General features: G+C 37.2%; 1 protein-coding gene across 1 annotated transcript in view; it reads right to left on the bottom strand.

Moving 5' to 3' along the window:
• The window catches only part of hmcn2 (hemicentin 2), a 149,202-nt gene that overhangs the window by 121,622 nt on the left and 1,110 nt on the right, over positions 1 to 26,470 (bottom strand). Inside the window, exons 2-16 of the mRNA XM_082187968.1 lie at positions 24,396 to 24,466; positions 22,997 to 23,155; positions 22,662 to 22,784; positions 14,504 to 14,675; positions 14,267 to 14,373; positions 14,030 to 14,150; positions 13,505 to 13,768; positions 12,475 to 12,619; positions 11,354 to 11,475; positions 8,373 to 8,645; positions 7,360 to 7,501; positions 6,904 to 7,031; positions 5,355 to 5,468; positions 4,312 to 4,470; positions 2,718 to 2,912 (exon numbers count right to left, since the gene is read on the bottom strand). Of these exons, the coding sequence (XP_082044094.1) occupies positions 2,718 to 2,912; positions 4,312 to 4,470; positions 5,355 to 5,468; positions 6,904 to 7,031; positions 7,360 to 7,501; positions 8,373 to 8,645; positions 11,354 to 11,475; positions 12,475 to 12,619; positions 13,505 to 13,768; positions 14,030 to 14,150; positions 14,267 to 14,373; positions 14,504 to 14,675; positions 22,662 to 22,784; positions 22,997 to 23,155; positions 24,396 to 24,466 (2,295 nt within the window). The remainder of the gene's footprint in view (positions 1 to 2,717; positions 2,913 to 4,311; positions 4,471 to 5,354; positions 5,469 to 6,903; positions 7,032 to 7,359; positions 7,502 to 8,372; positions 8,646 to 11,353; positions 11,476 to 12,474; positions 12,620 to 13,504; positions 13,769 to 14,029; positions 14,151 to 14,266; positions 14,374 to 14,503; positions 14,676 to 22,661; positions 22,785 to 22,996; positions 23,156 to 24,395; positions 24,467 to 26,470) is intronic.

Genomic DNA, 26,470 nt, shown 5'->3' with positions numbered 1-26,470 from the left:
TGGGAGCCCCAAACACCTCTGACGTATTTAAAAAGGTCAATGAAGCAAGTGGAACTTTCATGCCAACCACTTCCCGGACATCTGGGTATAAAAAGAGGCTGGCGTGCTCCACTCATTCAGATTTGTTCTTTGGAGCTGAAGTATCGCATCTCTCAAGCTAAGAGAAGTGAATCCATTCGCATCCACACGCTCCTGGATCAAAGAGCACATATAAGTGCAAGGAGCTCCCCTGGGTGCTTCAGTGGTGGTCTAAAAGAGGCAATTTCCTTGCAAAAAGAGCAACTTCCTCTGAAAGAGCTACATGGAGGATCGCATCATTTTAAAGATGTCGTTCCGTCCGTGTCCTGAGGGCTGTCAATTTCTCTCTCCCTCAGACGGCCACGATCGCTGTTTTCAGTGTCTGGGCCGCGCTCACGTTGAGACAGCATTTCAGAATCAGAATCTGAAAGAGCTTTATTGCGAAGTGTGCTTGCACACACAAGGAATTTTTCTTAGTACTGAAGCTTCCAGTGCACATATACAAATACAACAAGAAACATAGTAATAAGAATGAAAATAGTATAAAAGTATAAGGTCACAGTTGGGTTTAGTCAGAATAAACATTTACAGATTATGAACATATTTACAGTATTTTAAATAGTATGAATAAATATAAATATCACCTGAGTTTAGAAGATATTACACTAAATATTAGTAGCATTATTTGTAGCATTTGTTCATGCTCTCACTGGTCCTTCTACCTTTGGGTATGAGGCCTTGGTGGCGAGCAGTGAGGGCGATACGTTGGTTACAATGGGAGAGTTTCCGGCAGGTGAATCCCATGGGCCTCGTTCCTCAGCATGTTCGTGTCTCCCGGTCGAGTTTCTGGATGAGTCAGGAGGTTCCACCCTGAGGCTGAACTTAATATCTCATTTGGGGCTCGAGAGGAAGATGAGCAGTCAATCGCAGCATCGGAGGGTGGGCTTATGCCTTCCGAGGTGAATGACTCGCCTGGGCTTCCACCCTCGGGTGTGATAACCCAGTCTGAGGCTGACATCAAGATGGCAGCCATGATTGGCCTGGTGGCCAAGAGCATCGGGCTTGAGTTGGACTCCTCCGCCCTGCTCGCGGTTGGATGATTGGTTCCTGGGGTCGGGGGAAAAAAAAGGTAATCTAATTCGGGTGAGGGGACCAATTCCCCTTATGAGGACAAGTCCCCTGAGAATGGGAGACTCTGGGTCACTTACCCTGAGCATTGGAAGGTTGCAAGATAGCGTGAGTGCACTTGCTACTTGGCAAGCAAGAGCCTGCCTGCCTGCATCTGCACCGCCAAAACTCGTAACACAGTTCAGCTGGTTGTTGAGTTTAGTATAGGGACCCTTAAGTCCCGGGTATACTTTAATTTCTGCATCCGGACGCACAGCTTTCAAAGTATACTCAACCACGGATGAGTGCGGATGGTTGAGTTCGACACATGCGCAGTACAATTGATTTTTTATACTCTACAAGACATCAGAGGGCAGCACTGAGTCGTGTCATCAACAGGACATTCGCTCGCCAAGATAGGAGAAGACAATAATTCCACCATTGGAAATATTGCAAACAAACCATTGCAAACCATTCTACCATTGCAAACAAAGTTAAGAAGAAACAACAAGAGAATAAACGCTGATCCAACTCGCCGTCAATTTGTCATATTTTGCTCCTCCTGTGTTGTTTTTGTATCGCACTTTCCGCACTCTTTTTTGATGACAGCACAGTACTGTGTGTATTGCTCCTTTTATACCTGTATGTCCGGGGGAGTGGCTGGCAGGCGAATTCTACTTGCTAATTCTCATTGGTCTTTTCTGAATACGTCAGAGGTGTTTGGGGCTCTCAAGAGCGACCCCTAGTGTCAGGCTCAACACAACGTCTCGTCCCCTCCATCAAGGAACAGAGGTTACAACAGTAACCGAGACACTATCTGGTCTTTAATAATGTTTTCAAAATGTAAATATAAAAACATTATTTATACATAGTTTGTGAAAGTTTTTCTGAAATGTTTTAGTTGTTATTTTTAATCTTACTACTTCTGTTAGAATGTTCAGAGAACATTCAAAATTAACGTTCCCATAATATTAGCAAAATAAACTAAATAGAATATTCCCTTAACATACGCATATCCAAGAGAAAACGTTTTTTAAAAGATTTTTACATACAGAGAACTTTCAGAAAAAACATATTCATGACTTAACGACAGCGTTGCCAAAACGTTCTTAGAACATATTTTTTAATTTACTCAGAATGCTTTTAGTAACCTGGTTAGCTAACAACAAACAAACTGCTCAGTGCTAATACTATAGCAGCCTTCCAATAAAAACATTATAGCCTATAAACATTTAGAGCTACTTTGTCCATATGCAGCTCCCTGTTCTGCCAGAAGCTCCGGCTCAGGCTCAAGAGGCCTGCGGTTTGACTTTTCACCCCACCCAACCCCTGAAGGGGCCGAGGGTGAGGAGACCTTCTCTCAGCCCACTCTCTAAGAGAGGAAGCTCTCAGCTGTACTGTTTCTATTTCTTCTATCGCAGCAGTTGGTTTCAGACCCACCTCCCCTACGTGTCAACACCTAAAATAACATCTTCATTATTCTCCTGTGGGTGGACCATGTCCGTTACATCCTCGCGTTTGGTATCTGGGAGGGATTGTGCTAGCAGACGACCTCCCTAAACATCTATTCAAAGATAGATATAGAAACTCACTCTGGATCTGAAGGGCACCAGAAGGCAGTTGAGAGGTGCCGACTTGGCCAGATGATTTGCCAAAAATGTTGCGTCCGTCCTGGCGTCTCCATGTCAGAGAAGGTGTGGGAAAACCGCGGACGATGCAAGGTAGAGTGATGTCATCACCCACGGCAGCCGTTATGTCCACGGGAGACTCAACGAACACAGGAGCAGCTGCAAAAATAAAAAAGCAAGCCATCAAAACAAAACAAAATGTATTGTAACATTTTGTTTGCTAAAAGAGGACAAAATGTATCGTAACATACAATAAATAATGTTCAGCTCTCCTTCTTTGCAATGTATATATGTTCAAGAATGGCTTTTTATAGTGTTTTTCTAGGGGGTGTTTCTTCACCTCTGCCACTATTTTTTGTAAAGCTGCTTTGAAGTTATATTTATTATAAAAGATGATATACATAATAAATTAATTGGAAATGTTTGTCTTTTAGTGTAATATTAGGGAGTAAAAAATAGGCTTTAAATTTAACAAAGAAAATATTTTCAATTTAAATAATATGTTTTGACTTTAGTACAAATAATACATTTGTTTTGGCTTTAAGCCAACAGTAATTTCATGTTTTGTGTTTTGCATGCACGGTATACATGGGTTGTTATGTATAACTGTCTTTTTTTTTCGTAAGGGAGATATAATCATATTTCGGGTGCCTTACCATTAGAAAGTATGAAAACTCCTGAATTATAGAACAAAGTGAAAATATTCAGATGAAAAAAATGCGCTTTACAACCAACATTCCACTGAACAAATTTATTTCCAACATATTTTTATTTTTTCCACACACATTATATGTAGGATAGTAATTATGACTTAAAGCTGAAGTGTGTCATTTTTACGACGTTAAAATATTTTCTTCCATTCCAGTTTAATATGCAGAAACATTTAACTATGACATCTGTAGGTTGATTCTCCCAAAAAGTTGAAAATACATTGCACTGTTTATTTGCCAATGGTGTGAGTTTGGGAGTGAGACTGACCAATGGAAGTCTGACCAATGGCAGAAAGAGTGAGTGTTCTGGTAACTGCATCATTATTCAACCAAAATTTCTATCATTATTTGTTCAATTACAATTAATGATGCTAGTGGCACATAAATGACACATTTTACTTTTAAGGCAAGTTCTATACAAAGTTATGGTCCCTGTTCTGGATCATTCAAGCATACTCATAAACTGGCCATGAGCTACTTAGAGTCTAAGAATGCTGTCAGGAGCTGTTAAAAGTCCTGTTAAAAACACATTCCCAAATATCAAGTTGAAACCAAATTTTGCTCTCCAAATTTCACACGCTAAAACAGAGCGGGGGAACATTTCCTCTCGCGGTTAAGAAGCCCATGGGCTTATGGGTGTGCTCTGCTTAAAATCAGATAGTTCTGTCCAAGGTTTTTGATTCATGCTATGAACTACATGTGCTTCAAAGGTTTGGAAAAGCAATAGAAATTCTGCGACATTGAGCTCAATAAATAAAAGCCCACATAAAATGAAACTGTTCCGTATAAACTGTACAGTAATATTTATATAGTATAAGCATGTAATGCAGCTGAGGTCTTGTTCTCACCTCCCACCTGCAGTATGACCACAGCAGAGGTGGACCCTGCAATGTTTGAGGCCACACAGGTATACTCTCCAGAATCCAGTTCCTGAGCCCCACGGATCCGCAGCGTTCCACGATGGACATCCTGCTCTGCAAATGGAACTGTTCCCAGATCCAGATCCCCTGAAGACGGATGGTGCAAGAATCAAAGAAAACATACGCCGTTGCTGTAACAACCCACTACACCTAATGCAATATCCTAAACAGACTCAGAAAATTAAAAACAGTCTCTTAACCATGAAGAAATAATATCATGTTGCATTTTCTTTATGCTGATGAATCTTTAATATGTTTCATTTGGTTAAAGTTTGACACATTGTTGTTATAAAATTTTATTTAGTCAGCTACATTTTTATGACAGTTTAGTTAAAAAATACTTTTAAAAATGAATAAATTAGGCAAAAAAATTCATTTTCATCAAAAAACAACAACAAAAATGTAAAAAGATGTGAGGTGTCTTGAGGGTCCATGTATTATCCTTAAGCAGGGTGCACACTGCGATTTATAATTGTCCTTTACGATTGTTTCTTGTCAGACTGTACGAACATGATCATCGCACGAAGATCTCAGTTGTCATTAATGTCAGACTGTACGACAGTCAAGACGCGCTAAAAATGGACGCAGGCAAGAAAACCTGTCAGGAGTTTTACATCATCACGTTCGCTGACAGTGAGCTGCATTATATGCGGGATTGAAATGGTGGCTACAAATAAATCTCTAACCTTAATTTTGGTCATGGCTTGTCTTGAAAAACAAAGACAATTTGACGGTATTCATAGGAGAAGTCACACTGCAGGACTGTGAGTAAAATCTTCTGACACTGCCAGAATTTCGTCTGAGGTAAAAAAAATTATCGCAACGCCCATTAATCGGCTGTCGGTGAACATGTCAAACTACCGATCAAAGACTTCAGATTTTAGCCTAGGATCAGAGGAATCTTTTAGGATTTGCAAAATTTGTCTCAGACGGCAAAATCGTGGCCAAAATCGCTTTACGGCAGTGTTTACCTTTTTGCCATTTTACTGATGGAAGAGGAGTACCAGAGGCCCGACATTCTAGAACGGCATCTTCACCAGCAACGACCATCACCACCTGCTGTACCACTGAGATGCTCGGAGGCTCTGAGACAACAACAAGAGAGAAAGGGATTAAACCTAGCTGTACTTTATGTCATTTTTTTATTACCACACATAAATTGTTTCTACTTCCTGACAGATTTCATTTGAATATCTGTCTATGGTTATGTTTATAATTGAATACTAGCTAACTACTGAATATGTAACATTTTTGTCACATGACCCCATCACATCACCCCATATTTTCTATTTTTAATCTAATGATAAAAAATTAAATATGTGAAAAGGAAAAATGTCTAAAAATTAGGCAGTCTAACCAAATAATGAGTCAAAAAAAAGACTCAAAACTGACATTACTTCTGGTTCATCTATTAAACTTTTCTTTCTTCCTTTAAAAAAATAAATAAATTATTAATACTTTTATTTAGCAAAGATGCATTAAATTGATAAAAAAATTACACATTTATAATGATAGTTTTTTAGTTGATGTAAAAAAAAAAAAAAAACTTTCTATTCATCTTAAACTCCTGAAAAAATATTCATCACAGTTTCCACAAAAACATTAAGCATCGCATTTCCAACACTGATAATAATAATAAGTGTTTCTTGAGCACCAATCTGATTTCTGAAGAATAATGAGACAGTGAAGACTAGAGTAATGGCTGCTGAAAAGTAAGCTTTGCCAACACATACATAAATGATGAATGAATGAATGAATGAATGGATGGATGAACGAATGAATGAATGAATGAATGAACGAATGAATGAATGAATGAATGAATGAACGAATGAATGAATGAATGAATGAATGAATGAATGAATGAATGAATGAATGAATGAATGAATGAATGAACGAATGAATGAATGAATGGATAGATGAATGTATGAATGAATTAATGAATTAATTAACTATATATACTATATACAAACTAAAATTGGATGGATGGATGGATGGATGAATGGATGAATGAATGAATGGATGGATATATGAATGTATGAATGAATGAATGAATGAACTATATATACTATATACAAACTAAAATACAGTAGTCAACATTTGAAGTGGATCAAAAAAGTTCATCAAAGAACGGGTATTGTTCAAAATTCATGTATAACTTTGATGAAAGGTTTTGATCCATTTCAAATGTTGACTACTGCATATTTACTGTATATAGTTGAGCTGAGTTGAGTTGAGTTGAGTATGCCATTTGATTTAAGTATGACATTCTGTGGCTTGAAAAAATTCCACGGAAAGAATTGAGTGCCAAACAGTTTAACAGAAGCAGCTATAGAACATTTTGGTATATTGCATTTGATATGCCTGCCAATACCTAAAATCTCATTTCATTTTAATGCATGCTGTCCTGTCTCTATAAAAGTTATTGTCAGTCAGTTATATATTCCATCTCTAACTCAGTATTATATAAGAATGATTTACTATGTGCACTCATTTCATCAACAGAGCCACTGACTCCAGCACCTGCATAACTGACGGTAACAGACTGAGATGCAGTGCCAGCCTCATTGGTGGCCAGGCACGTATAGTTCCCAGCATCCTCAGGGACAGCTCCTCTGATTTTCAGCATGCCAGACTCAGAGATGCTCAATCTGAAAGCACAGCCAGTGTTATATTAACCAAAGACTGCTGATGTAATGATTATATTACAGAGACCATTGTGTTTAACACTTTTCAAACTGTATTTTCAAACTGAACAGTGTTTTCTTTCCATCAAACTGACTTCTGACTGATCGCAGCATCGAAGCCAGATTTATTCTGATATCTTGACCAAATCTCAGACTGTTAATGGTTTGCGGTCAGTTTATTCAAACAGAAATTAAATATAAATGATCCATTTTAGGAAAGTGGATGAAAAGAACCATCTCAAACAGTGTGTAGATGTATAGTGAGATGAGGGTGGGGGAGATGGTTGACTACCGATGGTGGTTGGATAGAAAGATGTTGCCATGGCTCCAGAAAACCTTTGGAGGAGGGGATCCAGATGCCGAACAGGAGATGCGGACTTCTGCACCCAGAGAGAAGCTTTGTGTCTGAGGGGAGACAACCACAGATGGGGCCTCTGTAAGGGAAACAGAAATAAACTGTGAATCATTGTTTTCAAAGGGATAGTTTGTCCAAAAATGAACATTCTGTCATTATTTACCCACCCTCATGTCGTTCCAAATCAAACCCATTTGCTGTATTCTTTTTTTCCATGGAACATAAAAGAATCTTTACATTCCTTTCTGTACCAGTTCATAGTATGATGAATGATGTGCACCATTCATAATTTAATTGAGATGCCTTCACAATTCAAATTGATATAATGGTAATTATTAACTACAAATAGAAAAAATAAGTTTATAGACTTTACAGATAGATAGATAGATAGATATACAGATAGATAGATAGATAGATAGATAGATAGATAGATAGATAGATAGATAGATAGATAGATAGATAGATAGATAGATAGATAGATAGATAGATAGATAGATAGATAGATAGATAGATAGATAGATAGATTCTATAAATAAAACAACAACAAAAAATTGTAATCAAGGGAAAATAAAAGCCCACACGTTTGGAACGGCATGAGGTAATAAGTAAATCATTTCTATTCCTACACATTACTTGGCAAAAAGCCTTTCAGACGGCAGACATGGCCAAATAGATAATGAAAACTCCACACGCTATATAATAGTAATAATGGTGCAAGTCTAACTGCACATGTTGAAAGTGGCTCACAGTGAGATACACTTCATCCATTTGTTCGGTTATTTGTCTCCAAAAGGAACCGCCAATCTAAAATCACATTAATCTTGCTTATTCGAAACATGCAGGGCTCAATCTTGCTGGCTATGTAGAACTTGCGCTGTGGTTTGGAGAGTTGTGATGGAAAACACATGAGGCTGCAGGAGCTGAGTGTTTGACCAGGTGCTGTAGAATACCTAGGACCACCAGCCATACGACAGCCTGACTCTCTCCATGGGCGTTTGTGGCTCTGCACTGGTAAGGTCCAGCATCCTGGCTGCGAACCCAATTGATCTCCAGAGAGGAATTGGCCAGTACTTTCACCCTTCCTGAGTGGGACGATAAAGCACTACCAGCCAGATACCAGGTCAGATTATGCCGCACAGAGCCTTGAACCTGGCAGGACAGCACTGCCACTGTCCCCGGGGATGAAGTCACATTCACCGGAGGATGCAGAACAGGAGGGGGCTCTACATTAAGAGAAACGATGATGACATGCTTTAAAAGAGATATTAAAATACAATGTATGTGAGGCAACAAATCTCAGTTTAATGTTACCATAGAAGTCAAATACAAGACTTTTTGGCAGTGACTTTTCTCATTTACAATTTCCTTTAATTCTGGAGATTACACCCTCCTTAGCAAGCTGAAGCCTTGTTTATACTTTCACATGACTCTCTGCAGACTGTGCACTTAGTTCACGATGCTCAAGAGGCATTTATACTTGACACGTTCCACATTGAACTATTTTCCGCAACAACAGAAGGTAGTGTGCAGAAAATATTTGCTTAACCAGCAAGAAACAGCTGTTAAAAATAGTATTTACATTTCACATTAACCTTGCCAGAAGAAAAGAAAACTTCATGTTCCCAGTGAACATTAACCTAGCAAGGAAAAAAACAACAAAACAAAACAAAAAAACTAAAAGTAAATTTATTTTCTTACAAAAAGTGGACAAACCAACAAAATACTCTGACTGCGTCTCTAGTTCTAAATTCTTATATTCACAATAATTTTATTATTTTTATATTTCGTATTTATTGAATATATAAATTTTTTCACAAATACATTTCATATATTTTATAATAATAATTTTAGCTTTTATATTTAATATTTAATGAAGAGTTCAGATGCAAAAGCCTCTAAGTGCCATCTGAAATTTTCTTCTAGAATGATCATTTTTATCAAGCTTGTATATTTAAGTTCAGTAATTTCACTTAAATGACAATTCATAGGTCATTTTCATTGCCATTTAAGTGAAATTACTGAACTTAAATATACAAGCTTGCTAAAAATGAGGCTTTTGCATCTGAACCCTTCATATTTAACATTTTAATTTAATTTAATTTAAAGTCGGCAACACCTAAGCTCCAAAATTATCAAAAATATTTATTTTCAAGACAACTATCGCATAGCGTATGTTACGTTTCGAGCACGCAGGCTCTTCATCAGACAAATTGACTACAGATGTGCAACCCTTTATATCTCCAGGTGATCACATGTCCAAACATCATATTACTAACCAATACAAAACAAGAAAAAAGAAAAAAAGAAAAATATATATATACACACCAAAAAATATCTAAAAAACTACATAATACAAAAATTTTCAAAATTCGAGGCACCATTTCGTGTAAGACGGCCAATGTTATTTATATGCTGCGTTGCCCTTGTGGCTTATGTTATATAGGTAAGACTAGTAGACCTTTGAAGAATCGCATTTCTGAACATCGATGTGCAATTAGACACCACGATCCAAAAAGTCCAGTTGCACAGCATTTTGCAGCTTTTAGACATTCAGTCTCTACTCTTCAATACATAGGCATCGAGGTAGTTAAGTATCCACGTCGTGGAGGTGACATTGATAAATTGCTTTTACAGCGTGAGGCTTTTTGGATTTTCACATTAAACACGTTGTCCCCTAGAGGACTTAATGAAGATTTTGATATTCGTCCATTTCTTTGAATTGTTATATATATATGTGTGTGTTTCTCTTTTTTTCTTTTTCTTTTTGTATGTAATACATCAAAGGTTTTGGAGTGATTACTTTAATTTAATTATTTTGATGTATTTGTGCAGGTATCAAGAAAAGTGTTTTTTGAAATGCATATTAATAATGATACTGTTGTATTTCGCATAGTTTTTTAGATATTTTTTTGTGTGTATATATATTTTTTTCTTTTTTTCTTTTTTCTTGTTTTGTATTGGTTAGTAATATGATGTTTGGACATGTGATCACCTGGAGATATAAAGGGTTGCACATCTGTAGTCAATTTGTCTGATGAAGAGCCTGCGTGCTCGAAACGTAACATACGCTATGCGATAGTTGTCTTGAAAATAAATATTTTTGATAATTTTGGAGCTTAGGTGTTGCCGACTTTATATTTTATTCTACTTGTTGGTTTTTTAGTCGAGCACCCTTTTGAGACTGATGTGCGTGCTTTTGTTGCATTTTTTTATTTAATTTAATTTAAAATGTATTTATTTTATATTAATAACTTAATTGTATTTAATTATACAAAAATAATGAATAATTAATATATTTATATTTAATATTTATTTCACATCTAAAATATTTTACATACATTTATTTATTTATTTTATTATAATAATTTTATTAAAACAATTTACTAAAACAGCTGCATTTAGCTGTATCCCCAATTTATTTATTTTTATAAAAATAACAAAACCTTTAAAATAAAATATTTTTCCCCCTTAACCAAGAATTAAATATAAATTATCCATTTTAGTAAAATTGATAAAAATAACCATCTCAAACAGTGGTTAGATGTATAGTGAGATGAGGGAGGGGGAGCTGGTTGACTACCGATGGTGGTTGGATAGAAAGATGTTGCCATCAATTTGCCAATATATATATACTGTATATATATATATATATATATATGCTTCTGAAAACAGAAAACACAGTCTTACACAACGTTGGTTCTGAATGTGTCTTGTTTTGAGGATGTTTAAATATTTTACTGGAAAACAAAATGTGCTGCATGATGGTCCGAAATAGAGCATTGTGAAGCACTGCATGATGGCACTTTTGGCACATGCCCCCTCGTGCTTGTGCGGACGTGTGAAGTATAAACTAGGTTTGAGGGTGTGGGTGTGAATACAAGATTGTGAATGGTGCAGGAAAAAGTATGTAAAATGTGTGTCCATGCAATACCTCTAACAGTGAGTTGCGTGAGAGCTCGTCCCATGCCTGCAGTGCTCTGAGCCACACATTCATATGCTCCCTCATCATCGCCTGAGGCATGTGGAATTTCCCATGATGCTTTAACTGAAGACCTTCAATTACAAAAAAATTAGCAGGTTTAAGTGATGAGTCCAAAAGTGCAGCCTTTGATCACAAACATGCATTTAGCCTACGCAGAAATTCACATAACGTGAATTCACAAATCTCTGATGTCACTAACAACTAGCTTGCACAGAATACCTTTCACTATAAGTCAGTATTATTTCATGTTCAGACTGTAATTCAAAACAGAGTGCCCTTTATAGGGAAATAATTTTTCATGATGACTTTCTTTTGTGCAATACACACAACCCCTGCTGTTCATATTCATTCCAAGATTGATATGTCAGTGAAAGCTCACAAATCCTTCTTGGGTTAGGTTAAATTTCGAATGTAAATGAATGCCCATGTCAGCACATGGTATCAAACGGAGCAAAAAATTACCCCGCAAAAGTTCACTTTAACATCTCCTCCATTATGTTTATTGAAGGCCATATCACAGGAGAGAATGCCTGCAAAAGGGTTTGTACATGTTTGAAATGAGAGAGATATAGATATGCGAGAAAGAGAAAGGCGAGTGGCCTGAAAAGAGGTGCTTAGCCTTTAGAAAATATAAGAGATCGTACAACATTTTATGACAGCTGTTTTATTTTTCACTTAATTTGAGGTTTGCAATTGTTGTTACCCTGTTACCAATATTTGAAACTCATCCAAATGCAATTAAGAAAAAATTATAATAATACAGCTTAAATTAGTGATTTTGTTATTTTCCAGCAATAATTACTAATGAAAAATAAATAAAAAATGAATACAATAAATATCAATTCAACAGATTATGACAAAATTATGGAATAGTTGTATGATTTTAAAGATGATCCTCTGAGGTTGGCCAGGCCAAAAATACAATTTTAAGGAGGAATGCAGCCATTTGAAACTAGCTATGTTTCATGCTAAAAGTACTATAAAAAGAAGAAAAAGGGAAAGATGGAGTAGAGAAAGGGGACAGCAAAAAAAAGAAAAGAAAAAAAGATACTATTTGAGAAGAGCCTCACTCATAGGTTATTTCCTCTCCTATTGTTCTTCCGCCTTTGGTGAATCTCAGTTTATAGGGCAGGTCACTCTCCACAGAGCAGTCAATCATAGCAGGCTGCATGTAGAACCCTCTTATCACAGTGGGCATACTCACCAGTGGAGGCTCTGTAAGGTGAGAGGGGGCCAAAGGTTAAACTGGATCATCACAGCTTGGTTAACAACAACACAACATAAACAATGCCATCTTAAGAAACAAAACAAAACAAAAAGTATTTAAACAGTTTAAACTGTTCAAAGTTCAAACTGAGTCCAGTGGATTTTGAATGCGAACAAAACAAAACAAAACTAAAAAAGTATTTAAACAGTATTTAAACTGTTCAAAGTTCAAACTGAGTCCAGATTTTGAATGCAACTTAAATGCAAACAAAACAAAACAAAACAAAACAAAAATCAAAAGGTATTTAAACAGTTCAAACTGTTCAAAGTTCAGAGTCCAGTGGATTTTGAATGCAACTTGAATGCTAACAAAACAAAACAAAATAAAAAAGTATTTAAACTGTTTAAACTGTTCAAAGTTCAAACTGAGTCCAGTGGATTTTTAATGCGAACAAAACAAAACAAACAAAAAATGTAAAAGTATTTAAACAGTGTTTAAACGGTTCAAAGTGAGTCCAATGGATTTTGAATGCAACTTAAATGCAAACAAAACAAAACAAAACAAAACAAAACAAAAATCAAAAGGTATTTAAACAGTTCAAACTGTTCAAAGTTCAGAGTCCAGTGGATTTTGAATGCAACTTGAATGCTAACAAAACAAAACAAAATAAAAAAGTATTTAAACTGTTTAAACTGTTCAAAGTTCAAACTGAGTCCAGTGGATTTTTAATGCGAACAAAACAAAACAAACAAAAAATGTAAAAGTATTTAAACAGTGTTTAAACGGTTCAAAGTGAGTCCAATGGATTTTGAATGCAACTTAAATGCAAACAAAACAAAACAAAACAAAACCCAGAAAAAAAACACTCATCTGGGATGTTGAAAGAGACTCACCTGGGATGATGTTGGTATATGACACACTAGACAGTCTCTGAAAGTTGTAGCCTTCTCCATCATTTCCAGACACTTTGAGGAAGAAGCTCTGAGAGGGTGTTCGAAACTGCGGGATGCTCCAAATACCTCCTGAGCCTCCATCCCCAGGCAAAGGCACAGGAATGGTACGCAACGAGCGGCCCCCTAAAGATACTAACTCCATATTGGTAACCAGACCTGGAGGCTTCAGACCTGAACACTTCAAAATCACATGAGCGGGTACACCTGGAGGAAAATGGGATACATTTAATATATAATTCTTAATACAGTTAAGGCAGTTCTGGCACAAACTGAGTATTACCCTTTTTCCATCAAAATGTGGCTGAAGCAATTATTAAATGACTGTTTAACATTAAAACAATTATTAATGATATAAATACTAATATATATATATATATATATATATATCATTAGTATTTTTTTTACTATCACTCCAGCATCCAACAGTGGAAAAGGGCTATGTACCAAATGGTGATGTAGTAATACCTTTAATAGGTCTCTCTCTGGTCCTGATGAACTCTGTGACAGGTATACTAGAGAAACCTGCCCTGAAGTCCAAGTTACTCACACCTGTTACTCTGAGTGTGTGTCTCCCACTGCATCCCACCTAGACAAGAGAAAAAGCAGGTTTCAATCACTGACATTTTTCAGAAGGATCTGTTACGTATATACCTACATTTTAAATATGATCTAGCATCACTGTCCAAAGCTTTCAGGTGTTACCTTTAATGTCCATGGTCCAGGTCGAGGGTTCTTTAGGTTGACCACCCGTGCTGAGTTTGGGATGTTGAGCAGTTCTGTTAGACCATGCCTCTCTCCAACTATACGGCCTATAATTATTCAAATAACAATTTAAAAAGGTTTAGTATTAGGGGTCCTTTGCAAAGTACAATAACTTATACTCCTTTGAGTGAAAAGGCATGAACAACCATTCAATACAAAACAATAGCATGTTCCTACCAAGAGGGTCTATGAGCTCAATTTGAGGTGCTGGACCACTCAATGACACAGTGACTTCTTTTAAACTAGGGTCAAAGGGCACCTCCCACTGGGTCTCCTGGGCAGTTTCATGGTCAGATGAAAGAAGGTGGACCTTCATGGCCTGGACAGTTTCCTCAACCCATTTAAGAACCTAAACAAAACCAAATTAATTGTCAAAAGTAGAGAAGAGGTTTCATTGTGTAAAAAAAAAGAAAAGAAAATAACATTATTGGACATTATAAATCTTATTTGTGGAAAAACACAAAGGACAGCTGGGATTTCCATTCACACTTGTATGGGAAGAGCAGCTTAAACATTGCCCTAAATATCTTCTTTTGTGTTCTGCATAAGAAAGAAAGTCATGTCTATGACCAAAAGCTCTGACATGAATCCATTCAAAGATGTTAAATGCAGGCAAGGTAGGATCTCAGTGACATCATCTCTGTTCTGGCAGACTGCCTCACAGAGGTATGTCACAAGCAGATCCTTATTAAACAGTGAGGAAATGAGATCAGATCATCTATCAGACAGAGAATGCAAACTATTCCTGGGCTGACAAGCTATAAAATTCTCAAAGACCAGCACAAACAGTCAAACAGTAAAGGATTGCTTTTCACCCTAAACGATCACAGGGATCACAGTAGATATATTAACAGTACATGGCAAAAAGTACAGGTAATGCATTAGTCATTCTGAATCTGAAACCATTGCAGATGAGACAAGAAGCATCAAAAATAGACATGGAGGGCTTAAAAGTAAAGTAAAAAAAAAAGTTATTTCATCATTTATTTACTCACGCTCATGCCTTTCCAACCCTCTATGACTTTTTCATGGATCACAAAATAAGCAAAAAGAGCAACATAAAAGTATCATGGAAGTGGTCAATATATGCTTCTGAAGTCATATGATAGCTTGTGGAGAACTTACTCAAGTTAAGTTTTTATTCACTAAGTCTTTTCAGCCAGCTGATGCCTTCAGCCTTCTCAGCCATTGGATGCACCACTTTTTTGACACTTTCATGGTGCATTGCATCTTTTAATTTTGTGTTACAAAAGAGAAAGAAAGTCACACAGGTTTATAACAACATGCAGGTGAGTAAATGATGGCAGAATGTTCATTTTTGAGCTATCCCTTTAACCTCATTCATTTTGAATACTGCAAGGTGCACATGAACAAAAAAAAAGCAGAATGTGCACCAGGAGATGATGAGTCTTCTTTGGCCGGTAACGTGAATTTATGTCCATTATCTGACAGAAAAACTGTCTGAATGCACTACAATGATCTGTGAGAAGTCATTTACACTTAACACCAACTTTATGTCCCTTCGACAAACAACTTAAACTGTTTCCTCAGTATTTTTAGATTTCAGCCATTAACTTCTTTAGAGACAGCTGTGTGTATTTGTTCTAAACTTTTTGTATTGACTACAGACATAATGGCTGCTCTGTGTCCATACCACTGAACGAAAACATCACTTCAGTAAGCCCGTGAGAATGACGCTTATTTAACACATCTTTATATATTTAGGAATGAGAGAGAAAATTGGAGCGAGTGTAGCCTTTGATAATTTCATTACTCAGATTCTCCCCTATTTCTTTCTCTCTAGATCTCTCTCACTCTATATGGATGCAGACGGCAGCTGGTTCCTTTCGGAGTTTACAACTGGAAACAGCTGTAATGAGTGCCACATGTGCAACTATCCCCCACAGAGCAGCAAAAAGCTCACCAATGACCTACATCTGCCTCACACCAGTGTCTGTTTCAATGGATGCCTCATGGGACCCGGGAAGATTAAACTAGTAATAGATAACAGACAAAAAGACAGCAGCGGAGGAATATAAGGTTAACTATGTTCAGATAACGGCCTGTGTGTGTCCCGGAAAGGTTTGAAAGCTACCCCTCAAAAGAGAACATCATAGTCAAAAGGATCCTGAAACCATATCCAGTGTGACGAACCTTAATGGGAGGCAACAGACTGGCTTCCTCTGGAAGTTGAACTGTCATGTTTCAAAGATTAGTTGTGGAGGAGTGTTGGTCGGGAAGCATACGTGAAAAGGATGTGGAGGTCAGCTGAGGATCAGGCGAATTCCAACTAAGCACCCACACTGTTTGTATAACTGATGGTTTAAAGGGACAGTTCACCTAAAATAAATAATAAATGACCCAAAAGTCATCAATTACTCACATTCATGTGGTTCCGTGACTTGTTCCTCCGTGGAACACAAGAGGATACAACGTTTAAGAATCAGCTCATAATGAAAGTGAATGCATTCTAAAAAAATGTTGGGTTATGTTTTTAAACCAAATGCTGGGTCATTTTATTGGGTTATTTGTAATATTTTCTATAACGCAGCTGCTGGGTCAATACAAATGATGAACCACCTGAACTGGAACTGGGTCAATGTAACCCAATGTTGTGTAGTCTGTGCAAAACTGTTAAAACGGGATACATTTGTCAATGGTCATTTTGTGTTCTGTTCTGAGAGAAAACTTCTTGAGGGGATATTTCCAGAATGAAATTAAGGTTTGTATTACATTGTATTTCTATCAAATTATTACTGTACAAATAGGAAAACATCTGTAGTCTCACAGTTTACCTTTTTGTTTACGTCACAGCTAACACCTGCTTGGAACTAGCCTTCTACAAACGTAGCATACACCGGATCTACACTAAAAGCGAACAAAGCGCCGGTGCCACCAGGAAGTTTCACTTAAATGTCAGATAGATGAGATGGCACAAGGTAAAGCTGTTTTTGATGTAATTTTTCAAACATGAATATATAAGATTGTCATTTAATGAACTGGAACAGCTTACTGATATAAATTTTCTTTCTATAGATTTTGTATAGAGTATTTTATGATTGTAAAAGACTGACTTGCCATTGAATAAAAAATAGTTTATATTTTATTACTATTCTATTTATATTTTACAATACGTGTAAATAGTAGTAAGATGCTTATAAATAGTGGCAGATACTATTTGCACATCAGTGTTGTTGTACATTAAACTGTATGCAATAATAACAAATATAATGTAAATGATTATATATTTATTAAAATGATATGGATGCCACCTTATTGGGCTAATAAAGCCCTCCCTACACCTACCTCTAAACCTAACCAATAAACACTTTATTATTAAACACACGTTTTTTACCCTTTTCGAATATTTTCAACCTTTTTATTGAAAATAAATACCTTTCCAATTTGATATGTGATGGGAAAAGTGAGTAAAGCGAGTTTGGCAAAAAGCAGATTCGAACTCGGATCAATTTGCATCAGAACTTTTTACCTCATGCCTTACCGCTACTGCTATTGTCAATCTGGCATCTTCCGTAATTTTGTTTGGCCCAACCAGACATCAGTAGGCGGAGTTAGTGTAAATAGCCTCTGCCAAAAAGGCGGGCTATTTGCACTTAGTGTAAATAGACACTCCGTAAAAAATATTGAATATGAACTGCTCCTGTCCTATTTTAATTGTATTATTTAAAATGAAAAGCCTTCAATATCAGTTTACTGACCCAGCACTGTCAAAAAACAACCCAGCAAATGGGTGAATGAACCCAATAAGCTGGGTCAATATAACCCAGCATGTGTGCTGTCCAATATTTACCCAGCTCTGGGTTGCCAAATAACCCAGAAGCATTTTTTTAAGAGTTTGGGGACTCTGAAATGGCAAAAAAGCACCATAAAAGTATCATAAAACTAGTCCATAGCCGCGTTTCCACCGCAGGAACTTTACCCAGGAACTAGGAACTTTGGGCTGGTACTCGATGTGTTTACACCGCAGGAACCAGGGTCTAAATGAAGTTCCGGGTAAATATTTCCCCCTCCGATAGTCCCTGCTCATGAGGTAGTACTTTTTCAAAGTTCAGGAACTTTCAGGGGTGGGACTTGTGCGCTGCACAAGCTGATTGGTTGTGTTCACGCCGCATTTTGGTTGGATGACTCCACGCAGCATTTATTTATTTTTAACATCCCTTTTTTAAAAATCTATTGCGGTTCGTGTTGTGGCTTCATGCAGTAAGAGTTGTCTGTCTGCAAATATGGAATTTAATTAAAAAAACTGGTGGACTGGCGACGAGTTTCAGGCTTAATTAAGAGTATTTGTGGAAGAGGAAATTTTCTGCGCGTTCGTCCCAGCCATCTCACGGTCAATGTCCGCAATAGCTGATAACATACAAATGTTATATCTAACGTTAGCATTACGAGCTTAGCATTACGAGCTTACTGAACACGCTTTATCAGTGCTCGTCTCTTTTCTGCCACAGCTTTTATTATTAAGTCATTATGTTTACACATTGTCATCTATTGCAAGGCACTCCAAACCATCTTACAAATTTACTATAACAGGATTGAAATAGCGCTTGAGGTTAGTAACAAACAACTATTTACAAGACTGTCACTATGTGAATCATGCGATATGATCCCAGTCATCTGAAGCCATGAGTGAAAAAAATACCAGAAATTTAGGAGTTGATTTTTATTATTTTGACAGCCCAAGTCCCTGCATTCACTTTAATGATATGGTAAAGAGCAGCAAGGACATTAATCAACATTTCTTCTTTGGTGCTCTACAGAAGAAAAAAAAGTATTGCAGGTTTAGAATGACATGGTCGAATGCCCCTTTAATGCTCTACTGGAAATATACTGTAGTATAGGGACCCAGGAAACACACATACAACCAAAAAGTGTGCGTTGGATGCACTGTAACTCGCTTTAGATAAAAGTATCTGCCAAATCCGTTAATGTAGGGACCGTTAATGTAGGGACCAAGACAATTAAGTCTTGAACCTAGTTCCGATGATTTTTATTTCATCTATTCACTGGAGAATGTCTAAAACTTGCTTGCCTTTTCCTGTGACACCAAAGCAATAAATTTTTCTTCCTCTCTCAAAGGTGGCCCACAGGTTCTCCATATTACAGACAAGACTTTGGTCACCTATGACAAAAACAGAGCAGGAGATCCAGACTAGACTGGATCTAGTTACACTTGCTCAGACACTCTTGCTGTTAGGTCTGTCCGATTGAAAACACCTGTGGGCAATCTCCATGTGCTAGTTTAAGTGGTGTTGAACCACTTTGACTGTGAATGTGTTCAATTGGATGGAAGTTTTGCATAATAAGCTGTTGCAAAGGTAGAGATACTGTATTAATAATTATAAAACGGATAGTTCCGGTCCTTGATTCTGATTGGTTGAGCCGCGTTCGAAGCCGTTGCAAATTACTCAACAAACATACACCTGTGTACACCGCATTACATTAGTATTACTCCGCTTCACGTCGTGCCTAATAACGCCCCTTAGCTGTTCTAAATGCACTGTAAAACACAGCTTCAAGGGGCTTATTGCTTTAAATTCCCATCCCTCCATTCTCTTTAGTGATTTACATGACATTTTCCATTGTTCAGCTAAAACAATTCATGCATATTTCTGTGACTAGTATTGGATTAGTGAGAATCACTATTGTTAAACTCAGGGGTCTTCATACAGGTCTGTGACCCCAAGGGGTCAACGTCAATCAAATCTATTAAAAAGCTAAAGTTCAGCAAAATTATCTCTATCAATTCAACTAAAAATTTAAATGTAAAGTACAATTACATGATGCCAATGATTTTTAATGGCTTTGCAATGTACAGTCAGCAGCTTTACAATATTTAAATAAATAAATATGATACTATACAGATCTAAATATAGGCCAAGCTTCAAATGCAACACTCAATATGTAACAGGGTGTCCTCCCTCCATCTCTTTATCCACCAACTGAAAAAAGTCCCTGATTTAGTTGTGTTATAAACAACAAGATATTCCATCAATACTAAAGTCGGTTACACTTTATTTTAAGGTGTCCGTGTTACAGTGAAATATACATTTAAGTACTGAGTAATGATAATTAACTACATGGGTTAGGGTTAGGATAAGGGTGTGGTTTGGGGTTAGTTGCATGTAATTATGTACAAATAGCAATTACTATATAGTATGTAACGTGTAACAAGGACACTGTAAAAAAAAGTGTTACCCTAAAGTCTTCTGCCAATAAAGCCTTCTGTCAATAAAGTATCCAAATCTCCACCTTCACCTTGACTTTGGCCGGCCTGGGGTTTCAGCCAAACCATTAGACTCTTTAAAGCACCGACACGCTTTCATAAAGCTTTATCTGCAAATCACTCCAGTGATTAAGCTGAGCACCGTCCTTTGTTTAAGTAGTGCCTCCTCCTTCAGCTCCACAAAGAGCTGTCTGTTGGAGACGTCCAACCTGGACGCTGGACAGGCAGCTGTGCTGGATAGAGCAGGCATGATAGATCATATCCGGGATTACTAAGTAAAATAAGCCCTGCTCTCTCTCTTTGCCCCCTTCCCCTCCCCAAAAAATGACAAAGCGCTGTGTGTATTTGATTTGGCTCTTGCTTATTTAACTCCTATCAGAGAAGAACCATTCAGGGTAGATGTGGAGAGCAATCTTGAGGTTTCTGCGGATTTACGGATTTGCCTTCATTCGTTTTTCAAAATCCCACCCATAGACTAATCAAAAGTAAAAAATGCACCTGACATGGGAGTGTGTTTTCATACTTGGACATAAAATGTCGTAGAATTTAGGAACATGTATTAACTAGGGATGAAGAACACTGGGAAGAACCTGTATGGGGCACTGTGTAACCGAACCATATAAAAGATGTTTAAAATTGACACAAGAAGTTATTTAAGCAGTATATACAGAGAATTTACAGAGCTTAAGGGATTAGTTCAAGGCCAAAGTAGTATACTTTGAAAGGCTGTTTCCGGAGCGGAATGTGGACCTGGGCCTTTAGACTTCTTGGTGAATGTCTGCGGGATGAAAGTAAACTGTCAGAGCTCTAAGAGCAACTGTGTGACCCTGACCTTGAGACCATTCTCACAGAGCAGCAGGGGTGTTGGAGAGTGTTAACAGCTCGAGGTTGCCCAGTCATCCTGAGCGCAGACACTCTCACCAACAGGTACAGGTGGTAAAGCTCTCAAACACAACTACCATCAGCTGACCACCTCCACAGGAGCATAAATCAATTACACACACATATCCAATTACAAATACACATCCGCAAACATGCTTTTCTTTACTTTTCAGGCCTTTTTGCCTTGTTGTCTTATGGATAACTTTTTCCATAGTTGTTGCTGGAAGACTCCGCCTCTGCCATGTCCTGTGTTGACATGCATGATACCACTGTCTCACAAAGAGGAAGGTCTGCTTTATTTCATGTCTCACTATGACCGAACATGCTTCATTTTAGTCTGCATACCATGAAACACAGACTGAAATATGTGCCCTTTCAGATTATTGAGTCAAGTGGATTTTGCATTCAAAACACTGCTGTACAGTAAATGTTGTGGCAGATATAATTCCTTCACATGTCCTTCACATCTGGTCAGTCCATTCAAGTGGCAGCTTTCATCGATCATTTAAACCAGGCCACATTACACACTGAATGAGCACTGTACTTCTAGATAATGGAGTTCTTTTTTTCTTTATTGTGCTTCCAAAAAAATTGCAAGCAAAACAACCAATGTCTTTTTTCCAGAAGAAAAAACGGTTTTTGTGACTTTTTTCTTCTTTTTTTCTTTTTTGTGAATCCAAAAGTTTAAACCCAATGGATAAGCAACAGTTGCTGGTGAATATATAAAAAAAATATTAGTGCTGTAAAATTTATTAATGCTGTCTCGCATCTAACACAAAAGTTTTTGCTTATATATGTGTGTGTATATATTTATATATACAGTATATTATATATATGTGTGTGTATGTGTATGTGTGTGCGTGTGTGTGTGTGTGCGTGTGTGTGTGTGTGTGTGTGTGTGTGTGTGTGTATATATATATATATATATATATATATATATATATATACACACACACATACACAAATATATGATATAAACAAAAACTTTTATGTTAGATGCGATTAATCACGATTAATCGGTTTGACAGCACAAAAAATATATATAAATTGATTAAAAAATAAAACTCTTTTTTTTTATTTTTATTTTTTTGGTGCACAATAAAGACAAAAAAATGATGCCATACTAAACTTACACATCACACCACTCTACTGCCCAATGTGTCTGCAATTTACATACATATGAATGTCATATGAGTTCATGCGTCTCACCTCATTGACTTGCTGTTTGTCCAGGTGAAAGATTTGACCGGAGCTGGTGGCGGCAATCTCCTCGTAGGCTCTGTATCCCGGCTGGGAGCGATCCCCGCAGTCCCCCGTCAACACAAACACAACCTGGATTCAGAGGGGACGTTTATGAGTGTGAGTGTTTGGTTGGGGGGTTGGGTGTTTGGATTAAATGTCAACACTGGGGTATATTCCATGAAGAGCAGATTTTTAAAATGGGCTGTGAGATATTTAGATTTATGGCTTATAATTTCACAACCTGAATATTTAAAGGTGAAGTGTAATTTCTGCAAAAAGGTTTATCAAACTGCCGTCGGTACCTGAGACTGTCGGAGCTGTACTAACTGAAGAACATCTCTTTTCAGGCGATAATCTTTGGCTCTGGCATCTGTGAAAACATAGATGAAGGATCCAGGTAGCGAGACCTCCAGAGCTTTCTTGATGGCCCCAATGCTCATCTCCGGACAATCCCCTCCACCCTGAGAGGGAACAACAAGGCCTTCATCGTTGACATCGACATTTATGCACTGACCAGAGCACAAAAAAGCACATATTGTATTGGCCCGGGTACAAGTTCTAGTACTTACTTTAGAGCCCAAAGGGACAATAAGAACAGACTGCTAATAAAAATTTTGCGCTGAAGACAGATCAAGTGCTGAGATGAGCCAAGATACTCAGCAGAAGCCACAGAGAGCAAATAAGAACACAGAGTACACAATATGATTCGGTGATGATTTATGAAGGAAGAGGCCAACGGCTGCTGTGTCTCTTGCTGCTAAAGAATACAAGTGTAAACACCTGAGTAAAGGTAACTAGGGGGGTCTGGAGGTTGAAGATGAGCGGACGGCAGCATTTTGGATAGAGGAAGCGGATTCTGGCAGAGCAGTGTTTGAGTTGCAGTAATCACCAATAACTAAAGCCAGGTCATCATTTCAGCAAGTTAATGCAGTTTGAGAAATTAAAAATTATGCTAACTGGAGCACAGATTATTTGCAGATGATTTGCATATGTAAACTTGACATTGTATCAATCTATCTCAGTTATTTAGAGTATTATTTATCTAATTTCTATTTTTCATTTAGCAGCGTTGACCAACACTCAAAGTTATTAATAATTTAACTCACAACTTATAAAACTTTAACAAAAAAATGTAATAACACTGTTAAATGTAATCTTCAGCAAATTTCTAAATGAATAATTTTTCACACTGTACATTATAATGTTGTGATGTCTAATTGCCCTTGTAGCACTTACAATGATTGTTTTTTAAAGTGTTTTACGTCTAATTTATTTTGACAAAACAGAATAAAATTTCAACATCGGCCATTCATCAGTTATCAGCCATTAAAATAATTATTGGTATATTGATACTAGCCTGAATTTAAATATCAGTTAATTACTATCAAATAATGTAATCATTCTTAGCACTGCTAAATCCTTATCAAATAACAATTATTAATCTCTATTAAACAAATAAGGTGTTATGAATTATTAATACGTATAAATGGGCGCTATACATTTTAATGATATTCTATAAACATTCTCTGCTCGTCTGTTGTAAGGGGATTTGGGGCTTAAACTTAAAACCAGTTAAACCATTTGAAAATCAGCTTGGGAGAATAGCTAGACCAGCAAACCATAGGTGAATCCCTATTAAATAAATTGCAATTGGGGTTATTTTTCCGCTGAAAAGTTGCTCTTTTATAGTCTGTTGCCCACCTGAACAAACAGCTCTTGAAGATCCTTCTGGAACTTCTTAGGGTCAGTAGTGATGGAAACAGGGCCGATGTCTGGTGAGGAAAAACAAAGAAATCAAGAAGCATCTATTTTACAATATCAACTGTGTGCACAATCTGAAGGTTCAGGTTACCGTCCTTTTGGAACCCTTCATTGAGTGCTTGGAAAGTCTATCACAACACTTCAACAAACAAATCCCTGGGGAGTAGGAGTTTTGAAAAGATTAACCTTCTTCACCCTCATTAATGAATTTGAAACAGTGAGGATTAGGTCCAACTAAAGTCCCTTCCTCAGATACGACCCTACTAACGAGTGTCTCAAGTCTCTTTCTAGATACAGACCCAGCCAACTCCCAATCACGAAACACATTTGTCCCGGATTCTACCTCATCAACATCTGCGGTTACAAATGACTGTCCTGAAACGTTTGACAGCTGAGAAAATAAATGATAGACTATGCAAAATTCCAGCAGTCCTCATGTGATACCAAACTGGGTTCATAACCTCATTCATTAATTTTTTAGGACTGTCATCATCCAGCTAGATAATCTCTGACCTTTTCCCCTTTCTCTACTTTATCTCTCTCCCTTTCTTTTGTCTCAGGATGAATTGTGTCCTCCCTGAATTTGGCATTTATTTGGCCTCACTCAGAATCTGATTGATTAGAGAGCTGAATATACAGCACATGGATGAACCAGCATACACAAAATATATTGTTTATGGTCAGAGTATGGGTCTGATATCCCCACATTATTTATTACTCTGACTTACTTTTAAAGGTTATTAAAAAATATAAGACAAAGAGGAGGATTACAATTTTGACAGTGCTTTGGGAGAATGGACAGAAGAGAAAAATTTGGACCATGTCTGAGGGGTAGTCTGTCTTCTTCTGAGAGCAAATAGGACAGATCAATACACCATTACATGATAATAATAAAAATAAAAAACTTTTAAGTTATGATCTTCAGTACTGAATGCCAACATGAATATGGGTCCTACCCATCCTATGAATCCTGATCCAATGCTGAATCCTATTATATTAGAGTATATTATAAATAATAAAATAACATTATATTAATCATATTTTGTCAACAATAATATTAATATTTTAGAAAAAAAAATCAACAGCATGATTCCCTGGTCTCCCAGCATGGTCAGGCTGTTTTGATGTTTTAAGGGGTTTTGGACATTCTTAAACATAAAACCTGTTATACCCATCTCTAAATCAGCTTGGACTAGCTTAAACCAGCTAAGAACCAACTAAGGTTTTTCAGCTTACTATATTATATATAAACTTGTATTTATGATATTTTATCAACATTAATATCAATATTTTAAAGAATATTTTCTGCTATAAACAAGCTGTTTTGCTGGTTTAGGGATGTTTGGGGCATTAGAAAAACCAGTTAAACCATCTGTAAATCACCTTAGGAGAGCATCAAGCCTAGCTTAAACCAGCCAAGACCAGCAAACCAACTAAGGCTGGTTTAGGTTCCTTATTCATTTTCATCTTCTGCACTTTCTCCATCCCTCTCTCAGCTGTGAGGGGCCATTAAGTTGTGTTGCCTTTCGTCTGTCACCGGCTGTCTTTGTGATCTCAGCGGTTTACAAGGTCCTCAAGGGAACGCTACATTAAAAGGTGAGGGAAGGACTGGCACCATCCCCCCTACCAGTCTAGCACTGACGTCTCTCCTCTGACTGGGGGGCTGGATTGACTCTTCCGGAGAATTGGATGGAGGACTGGGGGTGATTGTGTTAATTACATACTACCAGACAACATGTGCTTCTCATCAGCTCCATGGGCACCCTACCCCCCTAAGGCTAACAGATACTTGGTTTGAACCAGGCTAGATTGTAGTGTACCTGAGAACACAGTGCTCTCGCTGCAGTCTGTAAGCAGATGTGGATTTAAACAGATTTAATGAGCGTGGACAACATACAGTGATAGAAACTGAAAAACGGTGACATGGTTTGAAGATTCACACCAAAGCTATTTGTTTATCTTTTGTTTTATTCCTTTCGTTACATGGGAGCTGTGGGTTGTCAGTTTTTTTTTTT

This window comes from Leuciscus leuciscus (genome assembly GCF_965113295.1).
Source record: "Leuciscus leuciscus genome assembly, chromosome: 13".
NCBI classification, from domain to species: Eukaryota; Metazoa; Chordata; class Actinopteri; order Cypriniformes; family Leuciscidae; genus Leuciscus; species Leuciscus leuciscus.
The sequence above is the reverse complement of the archived record's forward strand: the minus strand, read 5'-3'. Positions and strand labels throughout refer to the sequence as shown.